The sequence below is a fragment of the Psammomys obesus genome, unplaced genomic scaffold, assembly GCF_907164565.1.
Source record: "Psammomys obesus unplaced genomic scaffold, mPsaObe1.curated_primary_1811, whole genome shotgun sequence".
NCBI lineage: Eukaryota > Metazoa > Chordata > Mammalia > Rodentia > Muridae > Psammomys > Psammomys obesus.
In genome coordinates this window covers 7,327,647-7,349,438 of record NW_026586463.1, presented here as the reverse complement: position 1 = coordinate 7,349,438, position 21,792 = coordinate 7,327,647, and the positions used below count along the sequence as shown (strand labels likewise).

The 21,792-nt window shown below is 44.4% G+C and overlaps 1 protein-coding gene across 2 annotated transcripts in view; it reads right to left on the bottom strand.

Annotated features, from left to right (window-relative positions):
* The window catches only part of Depdc1b (DEP domain containing 1B), a 66,393-nt gene extending 56,972 nt beyond the window's left edge, over positions 1–9,421 (bottom strand). For both annotated transcript variants that reach the window (XM_055601932.1, XM_055601933.1), the window contains exons 1-2: positions 9,374–9,421; positions 2,656–2,921 (exon numbers count right to left, since the gene is read on the bottom strand). In XM_055601932.1, the coding sequence (XP_055457907.1) occupies positions 2,656–2,921; positions 9,374–9,421 (314 nt within the window). The remainder of the gene's footprint in view (positions 1–2,655; positions 2,922–9,373) is intronic.
* Positions 9,422–21,792: the final 12,371 nt, after the last annotated feature.

Genomic DNA, 21,792 nt, shown 5'->3' with positions numbered 1-21,792 from the left:
AAATCTAACCTGCCATGGCTTATTCTCTGCTCCTCAGCTTTCCTTAAGAACTTGGCTTCAGAGGTCTTCACCCGAGGAATGGAGCTGGTGGTACACCCCTCAGAACACCAAAGGTAGCCCTCCCCAGAGCACCAGCACGCAATGCTAACTACCTCGAGCACCAAGCACATGAGCCTGCGCGTGCACAACAGCTGACTGCACGCTCATTAGCTTGCTCTCAATGCAAGTCACGGGCACCTTCACCAATGATTTACATGCGTGAATAGACTCCATCCAAGACTAATCTAGATAACTGGCCAGAGCCGGAGGTTACTTTATGGAATTCCCAGGCAGGGGGAAAGAAGACTGATAGTGAGTTTTCAGATACTAAATAACAAAATGCTGCCCTGCTTGTGACTCAAAAGCATTCCTGTTACCAAGACTAAGAAAGGAGTGAGAAATCGTCAGAATCAGCCCTTCACAGCCATGAGTTCCGTCTTCAGATTCACCCAAGCATGGCTCAAAAGTATGTGAAGAAAACTTCCAGTCAGGTGCAGTGGCTCCAGGCTGCAGTCCCAGCTCCTTAGGACACTAACCCAGAGGGATCCCTTTTGAGCCTAGGAGTTCAAGGCCAGCTCAAACAACAAGGCAAGGCCCCATCTTAAAGATTTAAAAAAAAAAAAAAAATTGTTTTTGTTTTGTTTCCAGAAAGTCCAAAGAGCAAAACCTGACTTTACCACGTACCAAGTTGTGTGCTGAGCGCACGAGTGAAAAGTTATTGCTGTAGTCCACATCTCACACATCCTGTCTCTCGTCAGCACGCTCGCCTCACATCTTATTCAGCTCACGCCCTGCTCGCGATCCGTGTAGTCAGGAATACAGTGGCTGCATCTAGATGGAACGTATGTTCCCTTGGTCATTATTACATAACGACGCACAGCAACTACTTACGTAGTGCTTATGTCGGGTATTGTAAGTACTCTAGAGAGGATTTAAAGGACAGGTTATATGCAAATCCTAAATTTTACATAAGGAACTCTAGAATATGACAAATTGTGGATACACGGGGAGTTCCTGGAGCTAATACTTGGTGGACCCTGAAGGACAAATATGATAACATGGAAACATCATCTGTCCTGTGATTCTTTTATCAAAGGGGATGCATGATTTAAGTCATAATACTAAAATGAAATATCCTAGCAATCAGTGCTCAGTGGTCAGCTCCGGGAATACATTCCTATGGTATTCTCCTGAGGATTCCAGAGCCTTGCGGGGACTCGATGGGAGATGCCCTATTTAAAGTCACACTAGGAAAGACTGCATCTTACTCATCCAGAAAAGCCCTTCAGAAGGGTTCTTACTAACCCTTGATGGGTACAAGCAAGGAAGCTCCCAAAAGGGTAATCACTTCAGAAACCCCAATGCAGTTTGGCATGTAGGTCCAGGACTAGACTTGATCCCACTCAGAACAAGCTGAGACCATCCAAGACCCTAATTAAAGTTAGATCAGCAAATAACTGCCACGCAGAGACAACTAGCTGCTCGGATGACAATCCTGACTTGGGCACTAGCAGCTTCTAAGGTCCCACAGGGAAGCCTGGGAGGAAAAGCACAGCAGCACCGTCTTTAGCCCTGCATGCTCATAACCACCTTCATCTAGCTCTGATGGGCATGGAGGCTAGTCTAGGAGGGAAACAGAGAAACAGCTCGGGCATAAGAGAGCAGCATCTTTTAGCTCACAGCCATGGGTCCCATTAATGTGCTGTAATCAGGGTCCTTGTTTTTCTCTTAGAATAATGGAAAACAAGTGGCAAGAGTCTGCAGTCCCCTATGCTGACCTCTTTCTAGTCCTTGGCACTGCCAGGCTTCTACACAAAATAAAACAGCCCTTTCTGGACTTGTGTGACTTCTTTCTGCTTTGGTCTTCTTTTATCAGGTAAGTCTCCTTGGCCTCCGGCCATCAAATACCCTAATGTTCGGTGAGTACGCATTATAAGGAGAGAGATTTCCATTTTCCCTCAGATTACCCTATGGTAAATGTCCACATCATAACATAGTTAGCAAGTCCTGTGGAGAAAGGCAGGCTCAGTATGTTAAAGAGTTCTAACACAATCCCACACATGTTCCCTGAGCTTTTCAAGACCAGACAGTCTGCCCACGTATCCCAGTCCTTAGGGTTCAGCAGAGCTAAACACAGAGGTACTGTTTCCCCTGCAGTCACTCTGGAAGTACTAAGTTACAAGCCTAGTACTGCTTCACCCTTCCTGATACTCTAGAAGAACTAAGTTACTATAGAGCCAGTACTGTTTCACCCCTTCAGGCACTCTGGAAGTACTAAGTTACTATAAGCCCAGTACTGTTTCGCCCTTCCTGGTATTCTAGAAGTACTAAGTCAGCAACCCCACCCTCTGAGGCAAGCAGAATGCGTGGAAAACTTTTCCCTACTGGAAAATCATTGCAACAAAAGCCTGCTCTGTGGTGCTCTGACAGAGCAGGACAAACTGCAGTTGGTTTTATTTTAACAGCCCTTTCAGCGAGGCACTTAGCACACTACAAACAGCAGCACCGCTTCGGTGGACACAGTGAATTCTTTCACTTCAGGAAGTTTCCAGATGCTGCCTAGATGCACTCACTCTCCCTGGGATTCCTTCTTCAGAGTTCACACACTGCCATTACCTGTAGAGGTGACGGTTGTCTTCAAAATCCTCCTGGCCCCATTTTCCCTTGATGTCTTCAATAACGTGATTCTTGAGGAATTTTCTTAGTAGCTGGATTGTCTGTTTGCGAGTTACCTCGGGTCCAAAGTTTTGACTGTTCCTCAGAAGTTCATGTAGCCAGTCCACAGCTTCAGCCGCAGTAAAGCAATGCTCGTAAGTCTTGAATCGACATCGATGCTTCCGTAATGGCATCCTGGCACGAAAAAGCTCCACCGTTTCATTCCACTAGGCAAAGGACACAGAGCATTTAGTCACAGACTAGCATTTCTTTAAAGCGTGATACATCCCAAATATTTAAATCAAGGAACAAACAGCAGTTTTCCACTTAATAAGCTGCTTGAAGACTAGAGAGTACTTTGCTTAAACAGGACCCTAAGTTAGATGATAAACAGACTGATCCACAAACTGATGGGTTCACAGGTTGGTAGGTGTGTAAATGTGTAGGCAGATAAAATCAAATTATTTTAATCAACAAACACTGGAATGGTAGAAGGAGGCATGGGCTTCTATTTGTAGCCTCCAAACTCTTGAAACTGGAAGAAATGAATGGTGGGAAGCAATGATTACGAAATAGTGTGAATGTAACCAATGCCACACAACTAGACACTCAGAAAGGGTTAAAAGTAGCCTACATTATGGCTATTTTATTACAACTGAAGCAAGCACAGAACCTAACAATAGAAGAGAAACAAGCAAAATGCAACTTGTCAAGGGCTGTTCATCCTTTATTCACTCAAGGAATAGGGATGACAGGACCAGAGGGCTAAGTGCTGAACTTCACAGGTGTGAAAACCTTGGTGGTTAGTGCTGGTTAAACTGAGCTCGTGGCTGGGCGCAGTGTGGCATGCTGCTAAAAGCCCAGCACTCAGGAAGCTGAGACAGGAGAACTCTGAGTTCAAGGCCAGCCTGGAATTCATACGAAATCCCAAGCCCAACTTAGACTATATAGTGAAACACTGACTAACCCGACCCCCCGAAAGTTAGCCCACTGCACATAATTCGTTTCCAGAAGTCCCTTGTGTATTAAGACTTCATTCATCAAACACTTATAGACTGTTCATTGTGTGAGAGGAATCACAACGGGAAAGAAGAGAGTTCCATGTGATAATAATGACACACTGCCAATGCTAAAGAGCTCAAGACAGTGGAGAAAAACATGATCAAGTTTTTGTTTATTTGAAAAAAAAAAAAAAAAGCTGTTTGAAAGGAATCACTAGACATTTCCAATCATACACACCAACTGCAAAGCACCTTCTATTCTTTTGCTGCAGTGAAGTTCTCTCACGCCATTTGCTTGCCTGAGAGGATGCTTGGTTGTGAGGCTCTTCTGGAAGAACACAGTTTAGTTAGGCATGGCGTCTTCAGATGCCACAGGGACAGACAGAAGGCTGACTAGACAGAGCTCAGGTTCTGAAACCCAGTGTGACTGAGATCACAGCCTGCTCGGCTAACGGCCAGCAGGCCGGCCTCATACTCACTGCTGGCCAGGCCTACATGTCTCCAGTTGTAAAGCAACTAAGACCGGAGATGTAAAAAATAAAAATGAAATTCCTGTCACAGCGCCTGCCTGGAAGAAGGTACCTAGTAATTCTCACCCCCATGTCGCTATTGCCTTTATTATCGGAGTGGGTGTGGCCACTAAAGCTGAGCAAGTACACAGAAAAGACCCCTGAACTGAGTCTCCAGGGTTCAGTCCAGTCTCTGTCGATAAGTGCATAGTTTATCGTTACCAGTCAACACGTTTCTGTAGAAATTTATAGCAAACTACACCTCAAAGAAGTTCAAATTCTGATATGTAAAAATCATGGAAGCTAGCTGGTGTGGTGGCGTGTACCATACTATCTTGGTTAAGGCAAGAGGTATGTGAGTTCAAGGCTAGCCTGAGCTATAAAACAAGACAAGACGCCCCTCCTGTCCTCCCACAACAACAACAAAAAGCAATCAAAAGAAAGCTGTGGAGGTAGGTAGGTGTTTTCCATGGTCGGCCTGCTAAGAAATGGGGTAGCATGTTCAAGGTGCTGGCTCAATCCACTCCAGTCAAATCAAAGAACTATGTGGCCCCTGCTTACACTTGGTTTATGAACCTTTACAGAGGCCAACGTGTCAGATCAGTGCATAGTGACTTACTCTAGTACAGCACAGTGACCCTGGCCTTGAACTTGATGTTGGACCCCTTTAACAAGACAGAATCAATCTCTAAAGAATGGGGAAAACATAAGGTTTTCAGTGGGCCCAGGGTTCTTAATCCCAGACCTTCCATTCACTGCTTATTTAAGGTTTGGTACATGTTAAATGTCATAAAAATATCCCGTTTCCTTCTGCTCCCAAGTGCGACTTAAAGAATACCCATGAGCCACTACGACCCTCCACAGACAAAAGCCAGAGCTCAGATCTCAATGTCAAGACAACTCAGCCTCTTTCTCGCTGAATACAAGTGAAACTGCATCAGTGACTGAAAGTCAGGAACTGAGTAGGTCTAGAATAAGGGAGCTACTTATCTAGTTCCTGCTGGGAGCTTTATGAGCACAGCAATGACCTAGTGAGCATCCCAGCATCCCGGTAGTCAAATGATAGAGACAGCAGTGAGTGAATACTGCAAACAGCAGAGAGCGGTCACTATATAAAAACACTCACAGCTTTCCACACCCTATGCCAGAGACAGCAAGAACACCGCAGTGATGCTCCTGCCACGCCTCGGAATTAATCCCACCGGCATGAGGAGGCTCTTGCCTATTCTTCGCTTCTAGGATATGAATGTGTGAATGTATGGCCATCATTTCGTTCCTCAGGCAGCAGGCATATGTTCCAACCTTTCTCCCCATGGTGCCTTCATGTGATCCTCATAGTAACTGTAACTCTTCTATTGGTGTCTTGAACCCAGGAGAGCAAAGACTAAAAAGGAGATGGACTAAAGTCTCGTGTAAGAGCCTTTATTCGAGGCATCGAACAATTTATATTCTGAGGGTTAGGTAAGGTCATGAGAGAAGTTCAAATGAGTTTGGGCCGTATACAGTTATGAGGAAAACTCATGTTTAGAAACATCATTCTCAAAAATAATGGGTAAGATGACGGGTAATCTAGAGTAAACCCCCTCCTCTTTATTGCACCTGGGATGGGCATGAAAGCACACTCCAAGCACAATCCACATAATGGACCCACAGAGGTCACTAGACCTTTGCCTTGTTTCCTTGACACTGTCTCACAAGTTCTCGCAACATTTTCTCACCCAGCTTCATTCATGAACCATGTCGATAGTAACCACCCTCCAAAAAGTTAGGAATTTGTTCAAAACTGCTCAGTGGAGGTCTTCCGTAAATTATTTTTAAGTGAGTTGTTTTTTTGTTTTTTTTTATGACAGTTGTTTCAGTGATGATGAATAAGTAGCTGACTAGCTCCTATACTGTCATGAATCGGGTCTGTCATTTAATTTTTACCATAAAAATTTACCTAACCTGTAAAATTTTATTTTCAAGACAGACATCAGTGCTTTAGGAAATGAAGTTGTTATACCTATAAGAAAGTTCAGCAAGCCGGGCACCTGTAATCCCAGCACTTAGGGAGGTAGAGGCAGGTGGATCTCTGTGAGATCGAGGCCAGCCTGGTCTAAATGCAAATCCAGGATAGCCAAAGCTACACAGAGAAAGAAACCCTGTCTTGAAAACCAAAAAGTAAAAAAAAAAAAAAGAAAATCTCCAGGCTAATAGATTATCAGGCTCTTCCTGGACAGAGACAGAAAGAGAGTGATTTTGAGAGAAAGAAGAGCAGAGCCAAGGAAAATGGAGAGAAAGGCTAAACCTTGAAGGACAAGAGAGAACAAGTCACAAAAATATTTATTTATTAAAAGCTTTAAGGCACAGCTGGATTATCTTCCTAAAATATTGGCAGATTTTACTTTTAATAACAATGGTAATTTCTGGTAACAGCAACCCTCACATTTAGGGGGGGGAAAACTGGTGCTCACTGTATCTTCCAAATCTTAATATTTAACATTAGGTGTCTCATATAATAAAACTGAAAGCTGAATTGATTATCTGCAAAATTCTGGTAAAACTGAAGGGTTGTTTTTTTATTAATTATCCACATACTTTTCTGTCTAATTAGTTGACTAGTCTAAACTAGGCTTGAATGCCATGGGGGGTAGGGGCTAAAAGCATCCAAAGAAAGCATTTCTCTTTACGGATGTGAGAGAGACTCCAGTAGTATCTACATCTACATACTGAACCTCTGCAACCATGAAAAAAGGCACCCCATCCAGTTCTGTGAAGACGACTCTCTTAGTCACTGCTCTATTGCCGTGAAAGACACCACGACCACGGCAACTCTTACAAAATAGAGCATGAAGTTTGGGCCTGCTTACAGTTTCAGAGTTTAGTTCATTGCCATCGCGGCAGGGGCAGGGCAGCACACAGGTAGACACAGTGTTGGAGACATAGCTGAGAGTCCTACAACTGGGGCAGCAGGGAGCAGGAAGAGAGAAACACTGGGCCTGGCCTGGCTTTTGAAACCTCAAAGCCCCACACCCCCAGCCCCAGTGGCACACTTCCTCCAAAAAGGGCCCAACTTCTCCAACAAAGCCACACCTCCTAATCTTTCTCAAGTAGTAATGAGCCTTTAGGAGCCGTTCTTATTTAAGCCACCACAATGACATTGAAAACAGTTCCAATTATTATATTCATTTTTACTGTAAGTCAGGGCAAAGACTCACCATACCAAGACACAGTCTGTTTCGCTTGAACAAGTACTGTGACTAAATTGTGTAGAGGAAGAAATGTGTTCTTTTTTTTCTACCCTGAGGGAAGATATAATCGTCAACCCTTATCCAAGATTTCAGTCACCCACAGTAAACAGCAATCTGAATAATAGAAATTTCCAAAACTTTCCAGCTCCTAAGTTTTCAATTGTATGCATCACCAGATAGCAGTTTAAATGCTCAAGTTGTGTAAATGGCGGGGCCGCTTCTACAGAAGCAATTATGAAATAACCGCTTCTGAGACTATTTTTTTTTCCTTGTCATCACCATTCACACCTCTGAGAGACTAGCCCTAAAGAAAACCTAAATTTATTATTTATTTTATCCTTTCTTTAAATAAATGGATCATTCTGGGTGTTCAATGGGTTGTGCAATGATGCCTCCAATCCTCTTCGCAGGCTCCTTAACAACGTGACTTTCATCACCTCTCCACACTAAAAAGTAGAAATGGGGGCTGCAAGATGGTTCAGCAGATAGGTGCTTGCTACACTAGGCCAGCAACCTGAGTTTGATCCTTGCACATAAAGTTGGAAGGAAAGATATGACTTCCCAAAGTTGTCTTCTAACCTCTACATACACAAACACACCCCACACACAAATACACAACAATAATAATAAGTCATCTATCTTTTTAATGAAAATAAATTTTTAGATTCTAGACTCAGCCTTTTTACTTGCTTTGGCCAAGTAAAAACGTCACCAGCTAAAACCATGGCACCAGGAGACCACTGTGTGAAGATTCTGAGCAAACCTGTCGGAACATTTGGTTCAACTAACACTGAGAAACAGGGTACCACGTGACACCATCCAGCGCCAGTCAAATCACCAGATAGGGACACATGAGTGATCTCCGTAGGAAGAACCACTGACGTGAGTCCAGTCCAGACCAATGACCCTAAGCAAATATTTGGTATTTTCAGCCAAACGAAACAATACCACAGTCTCTAAAATCTTAGGAGAAACTCCACATGTGACATGCGCTATTTTCTGTGAAGAAGATGCATAATCTTCATTGGCTTCTCCAAGTGCTCCCATTAAGTCGAAGAAGAAGAAATAGCCTGAAACCTAGTTTCCCGTCCACCGAAGGTGGCTTAATTCCAGAGACACAGGCTACCTGGTTCTAGAGAGAAAGGAAACTATGTCTCTAAGCATATGAGTCTGAAAGGTGAGTTAGAGTTTGGATGCTCGTCCCCACCTTCTCCGGAGTATAGAGAACGGTGAGACTTGATCTCAAGGTACAGGCAGCTGAGAGTGTTCACAGACTGATCTCGAAGTCCTCTAAAACACTCTGTCTATTCCGCGGTCCTAAAATTACTTCCTCCGAGAACCAACACAGATCAGGCAAGACTCTGAAAAACCACAATTTGTTCCCACAAGAAAGGGACTCACCCTGGTGCATCTGCAGAGCTTCCACACTACCTATCAGAGCGGTTCCCTAAGTGAGCACTAACCCCTGAAACGCCTGCGACAGGAACCGTAGAGGGGCGAGCCACCTCGGCGCTGTGCACCGTTACATAGAACCCTTGTCAGGTGTCAACAGGACCGCTCAGGAAGGAGACACACCCTGCCTGGATCACCGCAATCCGCAAGCGATACACCGTTAGGGTGGTCTCGGGGCTCCACCCACGGTCAATCCCGTCCTAGACGCTAGAGCAGGTCCCGGGGACAAAGAGGAACGCGATCGCCTGCCGTGCATGCAGAAGGCGCGGTCTCCAGCCGAGAACCCAGCCACCGCCGACAGACGAAGGCCATGCCACCTCGGTGGGGCACGCTCCAGGCCCCGTCTGCCCGCTGCAGGGCAGGGTGAGGAGCCGCGACCCCAGCAGACACTCGCCCACCGGCACCTGCGGTCCCGCCACGACCGCGGGCAGCCCGGATCGCGGTGGTGACGACAGCGCCGGATCGGCTAGGACACTCTGTCACTCACCAGCCTGGTGGCCCGGTACGGCCCGGGACCCACGATGCGGTGCTCCATCCCCAACCCGCAGAGGTAGCGGGACGACGCCGGAGCCGATTCCGGGCACCGCGCTGCAGTTTGAATCCCTAGCCCGGAGGTTCCGGGCGTTGATTGGGCCGAGCGAGGGCACGTGACCGGAACTGCGCGAGTGGGCGGGGCCGTGGGGGGCGGGGTCGTGAGTAGGCGGGGCCGTGCGTGTCTGGGATTTCTCTACCCGCGGCTTGCAGGGAGGAAAACACGCTTCCTCCGCGGCTGGGACACTCGCGGGCGTGACTGAACGCCCAGGGTGTCGCCGGCCCGCGCTGGATGGCGCTGCCCAAACCCTAATCGGACTGTCGCCGCCGCGTGCCCACTTGGCACACCAGCTCTGCAGCCTTAGAGCCCGGTGACCCCAAGCCTAGTTGCCCTGTCAGCACCTAGGGCAGAGCAGCTGCAGAGGAAGAAGTGGGTGGTGAAAGGAAGCGAGTTGTCTACTATCCAAGCTCTCCAAGGGGAGGAACATTTAAAAACCAGCTAAGCTAGGCACTCCGCCTTAGTGAGGACTGTAGAGGGACTGTCAGAGCGATAAGGAGGCCCTGTTCAGCTTCTGTTGTGTTCGGTTGAAAAAGTACAGTAAGCCTCCTCCTCCTCCTTAAACTTAAGCTTTCTGTTTAGCAATCTGACTGAAATTGTTGGTCCTTAGTTTATGGGGTTGATTAGCGCGTTTTCTCTGCACTGAATCGCCTACACACTTCCAGCCCTTGTGTATTGTTGGTCCGACTTAGGACTGTTGAGAGAGACAAATGACTTCACCATCCTCTGTATGATATGCCCTTAACTCACTGACTGTGAATCTGTCTGGATATCTCCGTGAAAACTAGGATGGGAGAGTGCTGAACAACTCCACCTTGATCACAGAAGCTGATATGCAATGGACACGTGATTAATTCAACAGACAGTGATTATTTCAAACAGTCAAAACTGGTGGGAGTGATGAGAATAAATAGGGCTGAGCCTGGGACACTGATACGAACAACCCCCTTCCGGGAACATGGTAGAAGAGGGTGCAAAGAATGAGGTGAAAGATGGGGATAGGGAGGAGGGCTGTGAGGAGCTGTCTTCTGGACGTGAGAAGGCTGATAAGGCGGCTGCCCTCATGAACTCACAGCAAATTTGCTTACCTGTACAAGATCTACACACTGTGGAGCCTGCCAACATTCCGGCTTGATGGTGAAGGGCACACGAGTCCACTACTGAGGGGATGATTGGAAGATAGTGGCTGCTAAGAGATGTCATCTATTTTCTTTCCCACACCCATGCTCGTGTAAGCAGCCCTAATTAAACTCCAGTGAGTCATTAAAAGAAGAAGAAAAAAAAACAAGATACAAAATACAGCCTGGACATGCTCAGGTAAAATTTTCTGAGTGCCTGAGGAGGGATGGCTCGGCTAGTAAAGGCACTTTCTGCTAAGGCCAGTGTACGCCCTGAGTTTGATCCAGAGGACCTACGTGATAGCAGGAAAGAACTGATTCCCACAAGTTGGGTTCTGACCTTCACAGATGTACTGTGTCATGCTCAGGCACTTATACACAGACACACACAGGTACACACACACACATAATAAAATAAATCAATACAAATTTAAAAAGAGAGATTGATGAAAAAGGATGAATTCTCCCACCTCATCCTATCCTCTTCAGGTGTATATTTAGTCTTATCGTGAAAAAAAAAGAAAAACTTCCTTAAATGCTGCATACATAATACTTTTGCAAACATGAAAAATTAATTTTATCTCCAATGAGTAATCCTCATCACTCTTTATGCCTCCACATGTTGTAGATCAATTCTGCTTGTCTTTGATGAGGGTTGCCAATGGATGCCTGTATATTTAATACAAGAGGTAGATGGAAAAGGAATTTTAGAGTCTCGTCCATCCTGGTGGTAGAGCTGGGATCCTACAACAAAGCTTGCCCATCCTTAAATTAAGCAGCTTTTGACTTCCATGGAAATCACAGATGTAGAAATCTGCTGGATCCAGAATTCAATTTCAATAATGACCAGTACACTAACAAGTTGAGCGACTTCAAGCTACGTATTTAACTCCCCCCTACTTGGGGGCAAAGTGGAAATCTTGGCAGTTGTCATGCAGAGCTGATGTGAGGACTTAAAATGATACATTAAGGTACTCAATTGGTGCCCATTATATAGCAGTAGTTACAAGATGGACCTCAGCGCTTGAGAGATGGCTCAACAGTTAACAGCCCTTACTGTCCTGGCAGAGTGCAGACTTTATATCCCAGCACCCACATCAGGCAGTTCACAATGACTTGTGACTCCAGAAGACCCAGTGCCTCTTCTGGCCTCCACAGGCAACTGCACTCATGTGCACATTCCCACATACAGACACACGCACCCACGCATGATTAGAAAATAAAATATGGTCAAAAGGAGCTACCTCTGAAAACGAAGTCATACTAGCTTCTTCAGCATCTTCCCAAGTTCTCTATGAGCCAAGGAAGATAATTTCCACTAACTTGAAAGGCACATGTCCACGGAGGATCCACATATCAGAAGCCTCAGCGGCAACCTTGGATGTAATATAAAGAGACTGCTGATCACCTACCAGGCTTTCCGCATCTCATCAGAACAGTTCACCGACTTTTACCCTCTCCATTCCCCCAAATCCAGTGCCTTCTTCCCCGCTTGTCTATTTTTCATCCACAGCTAGCCTTCTTCCTGTTTCTCAAACATATTCCTGCTTCACGGCCTTTGCAGTGCCCTGCCAGGGGTGGTGTTGCTCCAGCTCCTTGCATGGCCTCCATCAGTTCTACCCTGAAGCCTGCCTACAAGCATCTCTTAGCCTTTAGTGTGAGGTTTCATGTCACGCTACTAGCATTGCTTTTTTCCCTCACAACACTTAACATGCATCTAGTTTTGGTTTGTTTGTTTGTTTGTTTATTCTATGAGAATGATGATTACCCAATAAAGAGGTTCCACCTTTCTGGGGATGTTTTCCATTTTTTTGAAATATGGAGAGAACTTGGCTAGCATTTTAAGGGCAGAGAAAACAGAAAGTGTCTTATGATGCTTAACTCAAACTTCAAAAGCAACAACCTTTGTTCTGTGTGACACGTTAGTGCCCTATTGGATGGCTAGGCAAGAGAAAGCCATGTTTGTAATTCTATAAGCCTGGAGCCTCACTTCATTTTCATAGAAAATTTCAAAAATATTTTTGAATAATCCAGGAATTGGCTTTGTTTAGGACTGCACCAAACATTACCATGTCAGGAGTTATGTCACCAATAGCAAAGCACATTGTGATGTCTGATGCCGAACGTCTCAGCCTATACCACACAGTTGTTGAATTCGTGGGAATTATACCAAAAAAAGTAACATATACTTGGCCCTTATTTCAAAATGTCAGACAAAGAGGAAGACGCTCACAATATTCAGCTTGTTTTCTTATTACTTATTATAATTGTGTGCGTGCATTCGTGTGAGACGAGCTGTTCAGAATCGGTTCTCTGGGAATCAAACCCATGTTGTCAGCGTGCATGACAGGCACCATTAAGCATCTCTCCAAGATTCACCTTATGTTTGTTAAGTAATGCAAATTCTTACTTAATTCATGTCATTTTACCCAGCACAGCTGTGTTTGAATATTGAACTGTGTTTCAAGTGAATATTACTTTATTATAAATCATGTCTACCTGAGCTTGTGAATCATTAGGAAAGCACTGACTTAGCATGTGTGATGCCCTGGGTTTGACTCAAAAGCATAACTAAATGACTTACTTTTATTTTTTTCTTCTGTAAAAGAATAGTATTTACTTTTAATTATACGTAGGCTGACCACCTGAGTTAATTTCACCAGGAGATCCAGTTTGGAATAATTTCTTTGGAATATAAATTTCATGACGTGAAGGACATCTAGTTTCCCAGCTTTCCCCAGTTTCTAGGCTAGAATCTGCTTTGTAAAGGATGCTTATTTTAGTTATGTTCTTGTTGGAATTTTTTTTAATGCTCTGACAATAGCGGCAATTCAAGGGAGAACGTTCATTTTGGCCCATAGCCAGATGGAGGATCTAGGTCAGCAACTTGGGGAAGACACGGCAGCAGGCAGGGTAGGCACGGTGACAGGAGCAGGAGGGCTGGTCACGGTGTCTTCATCCAGGAGGCAGAGAATGAAGAGGAGCTGGCCCACCCCTGTGACCTTCCTCCTTTAGAGAGGATCCCTGCTCTAAAAGTTCTCCAACCTTCCTGAACAGGCCAAGCATTCAAAGACATACACCTGTGTGCAAGAGTTCCTATTCAACTACAAACTTATCAAATGTTTTAATCATCACCACATCTTGGCATGGATGTTACAGTGTCTCAGCTTACTTTTTATAACATTTGAGTGCAAGGGAGAATCTGCAATTTGGTTCATGATTCTTCGTCTCAGCGTGTGCAGTCCTTTCTTTCCCTCCCCATTGAATAAGTCCAGAATGAAGCAGTTTTGGTTTTGTTGGTGGTATTTGTTTGTTTGCAACATATAGCCCAACTTGGTCTTGAACCCAGTACTTCATGCATGCCAGCTAAGCTCTCTACCAGCTCTGTCACGTTCTTAGTCCCATTGTTGTCTGTCAATGAAACATCTGTCTCTCTGACTTACCCTCCAACCTTAGAGTTGACCAAGTTTGTGATCATTTTTTTAAAACTATTTTAAAAAAAGAAAAAAAAAACTACACAGACAAGTATGGTGTTGGATGCCTGTAATCTAAGTATGGGAGGGAGGCTGCAGCTGGATAATCATGAATTTGAGGACAGCTTGGGCTATATAATACTTTCTTTAAAAAAACAACAAATATATATGCATATGTGTGTACAATTATATATATTTGCATTGTAGATACATGTATAAATGTATATACATAGGTCTTCTTGTAAGTGTGTGTGTTTCTACCTTTATTTTCTGCTTTAGTGTATGGTATTCTATAAATATAAGCTGCATTCTTCTTTCTCTAAAGAAACACCACTTCTTTTTTTTTCTTAGCTGTATTGAGGGTTGCATGTGCTTCCTCAAAGGTCAGATGTCAATATTGAGTGTCTTACATCATCACTCTTTTTGGTGGGGGGGAGCAAAGACCACAAATATTTAATTTAAAATCACAGTGTCTTACACAGGCTGCCCTTCTGCGGTGATGGCAGCCTCAAGCCATAGCTCCTCCAGGGGTCCCTCTGGGCTCAGCAGAGGAAGTGTGGGCAGTCCTCAGTCTGTCTCCACACTCCTGGAGATGAGGCCAGGCCCTTTGGTGATTGCTGGGGAAGAAGGATCTGTCCGTGCTATGGGAGCCTTCTTCTGTACCAGTGCTGGCTCATCCTCCCGTCCTGAGGTGGATGGACCAAGACCTGGTCCAAGATGCCAAACTGCTGGGCCTCCATGGGGCTCATGTAGCAGTCCCTCTCCATGACTGACTCGGTCACCTGTAGGCAATGCTTGGTATGCTTGGCGTAGATGCTGTACAGCTGCTTCTTCAGCTTCATGATCTCCTCAGCCTGGATGGCAATGTCTGTGGCTTGGCCCTTCTTCCCACTGAGCTAGTTTTACTTCATTTGTTTTGTGATAGGGTCTTCCTACATAGCTCTGGCTGCTCAGGAAATCACTGTGTAGACCAGGCTGGCCTGAAGCTCATGTCATCACTGTTAATCTTTTTATTTTATACAGAGTATCTTACTAAATCTGATGAGCAACAAACAGCTTGACTGACTGGCCAGTGAGTGCGCCAGATTCTCCTGTCTGGAACTCCAAACTCTGAGGTAACAGGTAACTTGGTTTAGATAATTTTACTAATATCTTCAAAAATCAAAATGGACAGTCAACATAAAAGATAACACATATTTATATAAAAGCATTTCAAGGGGCTGGAGAGATGGCTCAGCGGTTAGGAGCACTATCTGTTCTTTCACAGGTCCTGAGTTCAATTCCCAGCAACCACATGGTGCCTCACAACCATCTATTCTGGGATCTGATACACTCTTCTGCATGCAGGTGTACATGCAGATAGAGCACTCGTAAACATAAAATAAATAAATACATTTTTTAAAAGACATTTCAAGAGGAACCTGTTATCAATTCATCCAAGCAATCTTTACCAGCCATGAGCTTTATTTAAAAAAAAAAATTGCACAGTTGAAGAATGAAAAATGACCAAAATCAATGTCTTTACTTGTCCTTCAGCCCTCCCTGAACGCAATGTGGGTTGAACTGGGGTTCAGTGACTATGCAATGTCTATGTAATCACATCACTGCCCTGTCAAGCGTAACACCCAGTTGTGTCTCCATTGGATCCTTACATGCCCTTCTACATCCTGAGTAGAACAATTTGAATAACGCATTGTGAGTTCTCTGCTGTGGCACATTTAAGCGTGAGGCCATTGAGATGCCATAGCAAACTACCCAGTGTGGAAGCATCTTCACTGGACGAGCGTCATTACATTGAGAACCGGCTGTTTCACCGACTTGCGGCTAGCACGAGGAAGTTGCAAGCTGGGCAGCAGAAAGCAGTTTGTTCTAATTTAATGAAAGATATATTAAAATTTTTTGAGCAAACAAGAGCTAAGATCTGAAATGTTTTTAAGTGCCACTCTGGCTACTGTGATTGGATAGGTCTGTAGTGAGGGTTTTGGTTTCTTAAAAAAACCCAGTTATGTCATATGAATGTTTTTGTTTTAATCCCAGGTGTGGGATGTGGGGCTGCTTCACAGCAGGTGTTTATGATTTGCCTCGTGCACTAGCAGAGGAGTGATCTTTGCCAGCTGCAGATAGTTTGATTGTGGGGACTCTGAAGAGGGTATAAATGGGAGAGCCTCCAGAGGGCCTGTGGTCTCTGCTGCTCCCCCTACTGCTGTGTTTGCTGTCGCTACATTGCTGGTTTGTTGGTTTGCTGGACTTCTTGATATTCTGACAACAAAGACTGCACGTGCCTCCAAGGAACCTAACGCTCCTGATCATCAGGTAGTAGTCTGTTGAGGTCTACGTCCTTTTTCCTCCCTAACCTTCTTTCTCTCCTACGAAGTGTTTGGGGCTTGGAAGAGAGTAAAGGTATAAGAACCCAATAAAATAGCTAAGCAAATACACTGTCATAGGGGAGGCACAGATCACAGGGTGGAAACAGGTAAACCGGGCAGGAAGCTGTTGCAATAGCCCAACAGATAAAACAAATAATCAGCCTAGTATTGGTACATGCTGGCATCCAACAAGCAGTTGTTGAAGGCATAAACAAACAAGCGAATGAAACTAGACCTCAAACAGTTTCAGTTTTTCAGATTGCCAAAGTAGCTCGGTAAGTGTAAGTGCTTGTGCTACATCTAAAGTTCTAAGTTTGGACCCCAGGACCCACACCTACATGATGGAAGGAAAGAGCTGACATCTAAAGTTGTCAATAACTCATGTACACACACACACACACACACACACACACACACACACACACAGTTATTACCCAGTGTAACTGTAAAATATCTAATTATTCAGTTCTGTTTTATGTGTCTGGGTTCACTCCTGTAACCTCAGCACTGAAGAGGATCAAGAATTCAAAGCCAACTCCGAATATACAACGATACTGTCTCCGTTTATTTATTTATTCATGCCTTTGGACTGGAGAGATGGCTCAGCAGCTAGAAGCACTTGCTGCTCTTGCAGAGGGCCCAGGCTCAGTTCCCAGCACCCAGATGAAGGCTTACCACCATCAGTGACTCCTGGCCCAGATCAGCACCCAGTTCTGGCCTCCTCAGGTACATACACACAGTGCACTTACACAATTGTAAGCAACACACTAACATACAACTAAAACTATAAATACTTTAAAATTATTAACTTCTCAAAGAAAATTGTGATTGAATGTATAGTTGAAATTTCTTGTGTAAATGTATTCTTTCATATTTTCATAGCGTCTGTCAAATTTGTTTCTTAGTCTGCTTCTCTGCTACTTTTTATCATGAAAGTTGTCTTTATTTGCTTTTCCTTTCGGGTTTAGAAAGTATAATCCACCTGTATCTGGTACCTTGGTTTATAATTGCCTCTTCACTTACTGCCACCTCCTACTTCTTTTGTTACAGTTCAAAAGTTGTCCAAAATAAACCTCTGCCAAAGTACATTACTAAATGGATTTATATATTTGGGTACAAGCTCACATTCTTCCATAGCTTGGCCAGGCCAATTAGCATTTACAATGAAGTGAATTTCTCAATATCTGGAAGAGTAATATGATAGAAAAGCAATTTGTAGCCAACATCTGCCTGGGGAATATGGATGGATTAGAGGAAGATCCTGGAGATAGGAAATCCATTTAGAAAATGACTGGAGGATTATAGACATGAAATTACAACAATAACGAAGTGGCATGTGGGAAGAGTATGTGTTAATGTGTTACTGATACTGGTGGGTGACAGAGCTCAGCGGACACCTCTGGAAGGGTTCTGGGTTCTTGTATCCTGGAATGAGGTGGACGTGGATAGTAGCGAGAGAAGTTAAGACAGGAAACACTTCTGAGGGAGAAGAAGGCTGGGATAGAAAATATGGATTAGCAGCTGAAAGGTCTTCTGTGTATGTCAGATCAGGACAAGCGTGTCATGCAGTGTGAGCTTTGGTGTCTCCTGCAAGCTCTGTGACATGGAGTTCTACATAGAACTCCACACATCTCAGACCTTCTTAACCCCTGAACCCTCCACCCACAGGTGGTCTGACCATGGGGCGTGTGTTGCGTTCATGAGTTCCTGGGTTCGATTCTCAGCTCCAAAAGAGAAAAGGATTTTTCTTTTTAAAAAGGAAGGAAGAAGAGGAAAAAGGGAGGGAAAGGCAGTATGAAACACCATAGAATATTATTCAGCCATAAGAAAATGGTCAGATCCTATCAATTGTAGCAACATGCATGGGATAAGAGCATGTTTATTAAGTGAAGTAAGCCAGGCACAAAAGACAAACACTACATTTTCTCACTCACTTGAGGAAGCTAAAATTTAATGGAATGGTAGTAGAGACTCGAACAAAAATCAAGAGGCCAAGATGGGTAGGTTGGAGGCAAGATAGAGAAGATGGACAATGGCACCAAAATGTAGTTAGAATTATAAGGAACTCATTCTAATGTTCTATGGACAGCATGATAAACTTCACAATAATTGTTTTGTATAAAGACATAGAAGAAAAGAGTTTGAACGTTTACAAACATTTCAGTGTTTGAGACGATGGGGATGCTAATTTCCCCGATCCAATCCTTCCATGTTATATATGTGTGTGTGTTAAATTATAACACCTAAGTACATAAGTACAAGGATTATAAATCAATTAAAAAGTAAGCTTCTGTTGCTGAGATAAATGTCATGTTCAAAAGCAACTTGAGAACAGGGTTTGTTTCCTCTTACACAACCAGGTAACAGTCTCTCACTGAGGTCAGTCAGAGCAGACAGTGAAGCAAAAGCTGAGGCAGGGACCATGGAGGAAAGCTGCTTTCTGACTGTTCTCTCTCTCTCTCTCTCTCTCTCTCTCTCTCTCTCTCTCTCTCTTGCCCTGGGTCTGCTTTTTTATACAACCCAGGATCACCTACTCAGGAGTGGCACAGTGGGCTGCCTCCTTCCACATCAGTCATCAAAAAAATACCCCACAGACGTGTCCACAAAACTAGTACCTGAGACTCCCGGGACTGGCAAAGCCATGGGCTCATGTGCCCATATTGGCAGTGTGTGCAGAAAATGTCAGCCAGAACTGCCTTCTAAATATTTACAGCCTGAGAATGCTTCCCTCCAGAGACCCCTAACACACTGAAATTAGCTGACCCTTCCTCCTTGATCAGTTGTACTTAAGAACCCTGCCTCCTCGTTCAGCTATATACAATAAGCCTGCCTCCTTGCTTCAGACAAGGAAATAAATGTGCTGAGTTTTCAGGTTATTGCTGGTATGAATCCATCAGCCGGCATGGCCCATCTGACCGCAGCTTTTCTGTACGTGTATCTGCAGTTTCTTCCTTCCCCATGGCCCCAGTTAGGTCAAGCCTTAAGCTGGGAAGGTCCCAGCACCCTGCATCAAAAGACTATGGTAGGAAAATAGTCCAAGAAAATTCCTGATATCAACTTAGTTCTTCATAAGCACACAGGCACCTGTGTGCATACCTGTGCCCCCACACATGCAAACATACATATGTGTACACACACACAAATTCTTGAGGTAATGTTAGACTAATACCTGGGTATCCTTTGACCCAGCAAGTTGCTACATAAAATTAACTGTTGTAGACACACAGATCTCAATCTGAAGTACCTTGGCCTTTCAGTGATTACCAATTACCATGCTAGGTACTGTGGTGAGGCATTTTGCACATACGATTAAAATCCCAAATCCATTATCTACCATATGAGAGCTAACACAAGAACCCAAGTTCATTACATGAGCCCTGTGAGAGAAAACAGTGCTGTCCAGTTGGTCTTAGAGCTGAAGTCAGAGATCCAGAGCAGAATGAGTCCCACAAAACCTAAATGAGTTACAAGCAGAAAGATCCAGCCACAAGCTGCAAGGAAACGGAAGATGCCTGTGTAAACAAGAAAGAATATGAAAGGATACAGACTTTCTTAGCCTCGAAATCATCAAGGTAAGGTTATATTCAGTTTTGTGAATTCTGTACGCAGAGGTACCTAGATTCCTTAGCTGGTTTACTGTTTTGACTATCACATCTACCAGTACCTGCCTGGGTAACACCTAGACTTCAGTTCTTGATGCCTGATGCTTTCAGCAGAGGCAGCCACACCAGGCTAGATCACCGTGCTCTTTCATCCATAATCTTTCCACACCATTACCGGAGTCTTTTTCCTGGCCAACAAGGTTCCTTCTCCATACTAACCCATCCTGGCGGCCTCCTTCCTCCTCTCTTCCAGTCTGTGTGTCTTCTATCCATGATGCTCCTTTTCCCCAAAGCCCAGGAACCTTAGCCACACTTACAACATTCTGCCCTGTCCAAGTTTCAGGCCTTTTAATCAACCAATCAGGTATAATGTCTTATGCAGGTTTACACAACAAGGATAGGTATATCCTGGAAGTAACCAGACCGTGAGGGCCAGTAATTAGCATCAAAACACACGCATCAGACCAAACCCCAATACTGGTTTATGGTTTTCACTATTGCCAACAGTTTCAGATCTCTATGATAAACATGGATTACTAATCTCAATGAATCTCTCACCTTAGAAGCCAAGTATAAGATAGTTCCCAGTCTGTCAGTGATCTCAGCCAAATACCTGTGATCACAGGTACATGATGACTTCACCATTCTGTGCGTTGCATGCCTGTGCATGCTGTAAGCAAGATATATGCAATTCCTGCATTTGAAAATTCACTAGCCATTAACCCTGAGCCTCATGATAACATAGGCCAGAAGAAGCTGCAATTCTGAGCTGATGACATGGGTCCATCGGTAAGCACACTTGCCGTGCAAGCCTTTAGACTTGAGTTCAAATCCCAAGTAGTCACAGAAAAAGCTGGGCATCACAGTGGTGTCCATAAGCCCAGCATTGTGGGACACAGAGACGGGAGGATCTCTGTGGCTTGCTGGCTACCAGCCTAGTTCCAGGTTCAAGTGGATACTGTCTCCCAGAAACAAGGCAAAGAGTGATGACCGAAGCAGGACACTTGACTTTCTCCCGCCTTCACAGCACGCTCGTGAGCACCTGTACCTGCATGTACACAGACACCGCATGCAGACGCCATACAGACACCCCAAAAATAATTTAAAAGGTTAGAACTTAGACATGCAACACGTGATTGCCAGTGAAACATCAAAATAAGGATAACCCATAGTCGTGAATATTCACATAAGAGGTGAGGGTATAACGGTGAAAATAAAAGAAACAAATTAAGACCATGAGGGAGGAAGAACAGAAAGAGGGGAACAGAGACTCATCCGTGTTCTACTTTAGGTCCTGTGTCTGCTCTATTGACTGGGTCCCCTGGGCCTTGCTCCTCCTTTCATGGTGTATCTAGGCCGTCAGTCCACCTCTGACTTTCCCTCCTCCACTTGAGCCATGTCTTCTACAGTTCTAACAAGGGACTGTCCCCTTCGAAAGCTTCTCTGGAGGCTCAAGCTCTGTAGAGCTATCAAGGGCCTCCTCTAAAGTGCCTCTTAAAGACACACGATTCAGTCTTGGCCTCTGCAGAATTACAGCACATGACAAATTAGAGAGCTTTGCTGGTTGCTGACAAACAGGGAGAGCCTAAAGCCTGGTAATTAACAGATGATTTGTCTGAGCCACAGCATCTCAGCCCAGTTCTGAAAGAAACCTATCAAACTGGTTAAAATCATCTAGATTTTAAAAGGCTTTGTCACAAATGCTCCCTAAATAGCAAACATACTTGATGTAGCTACAAGAAGGGGGGGGGGGGCAGG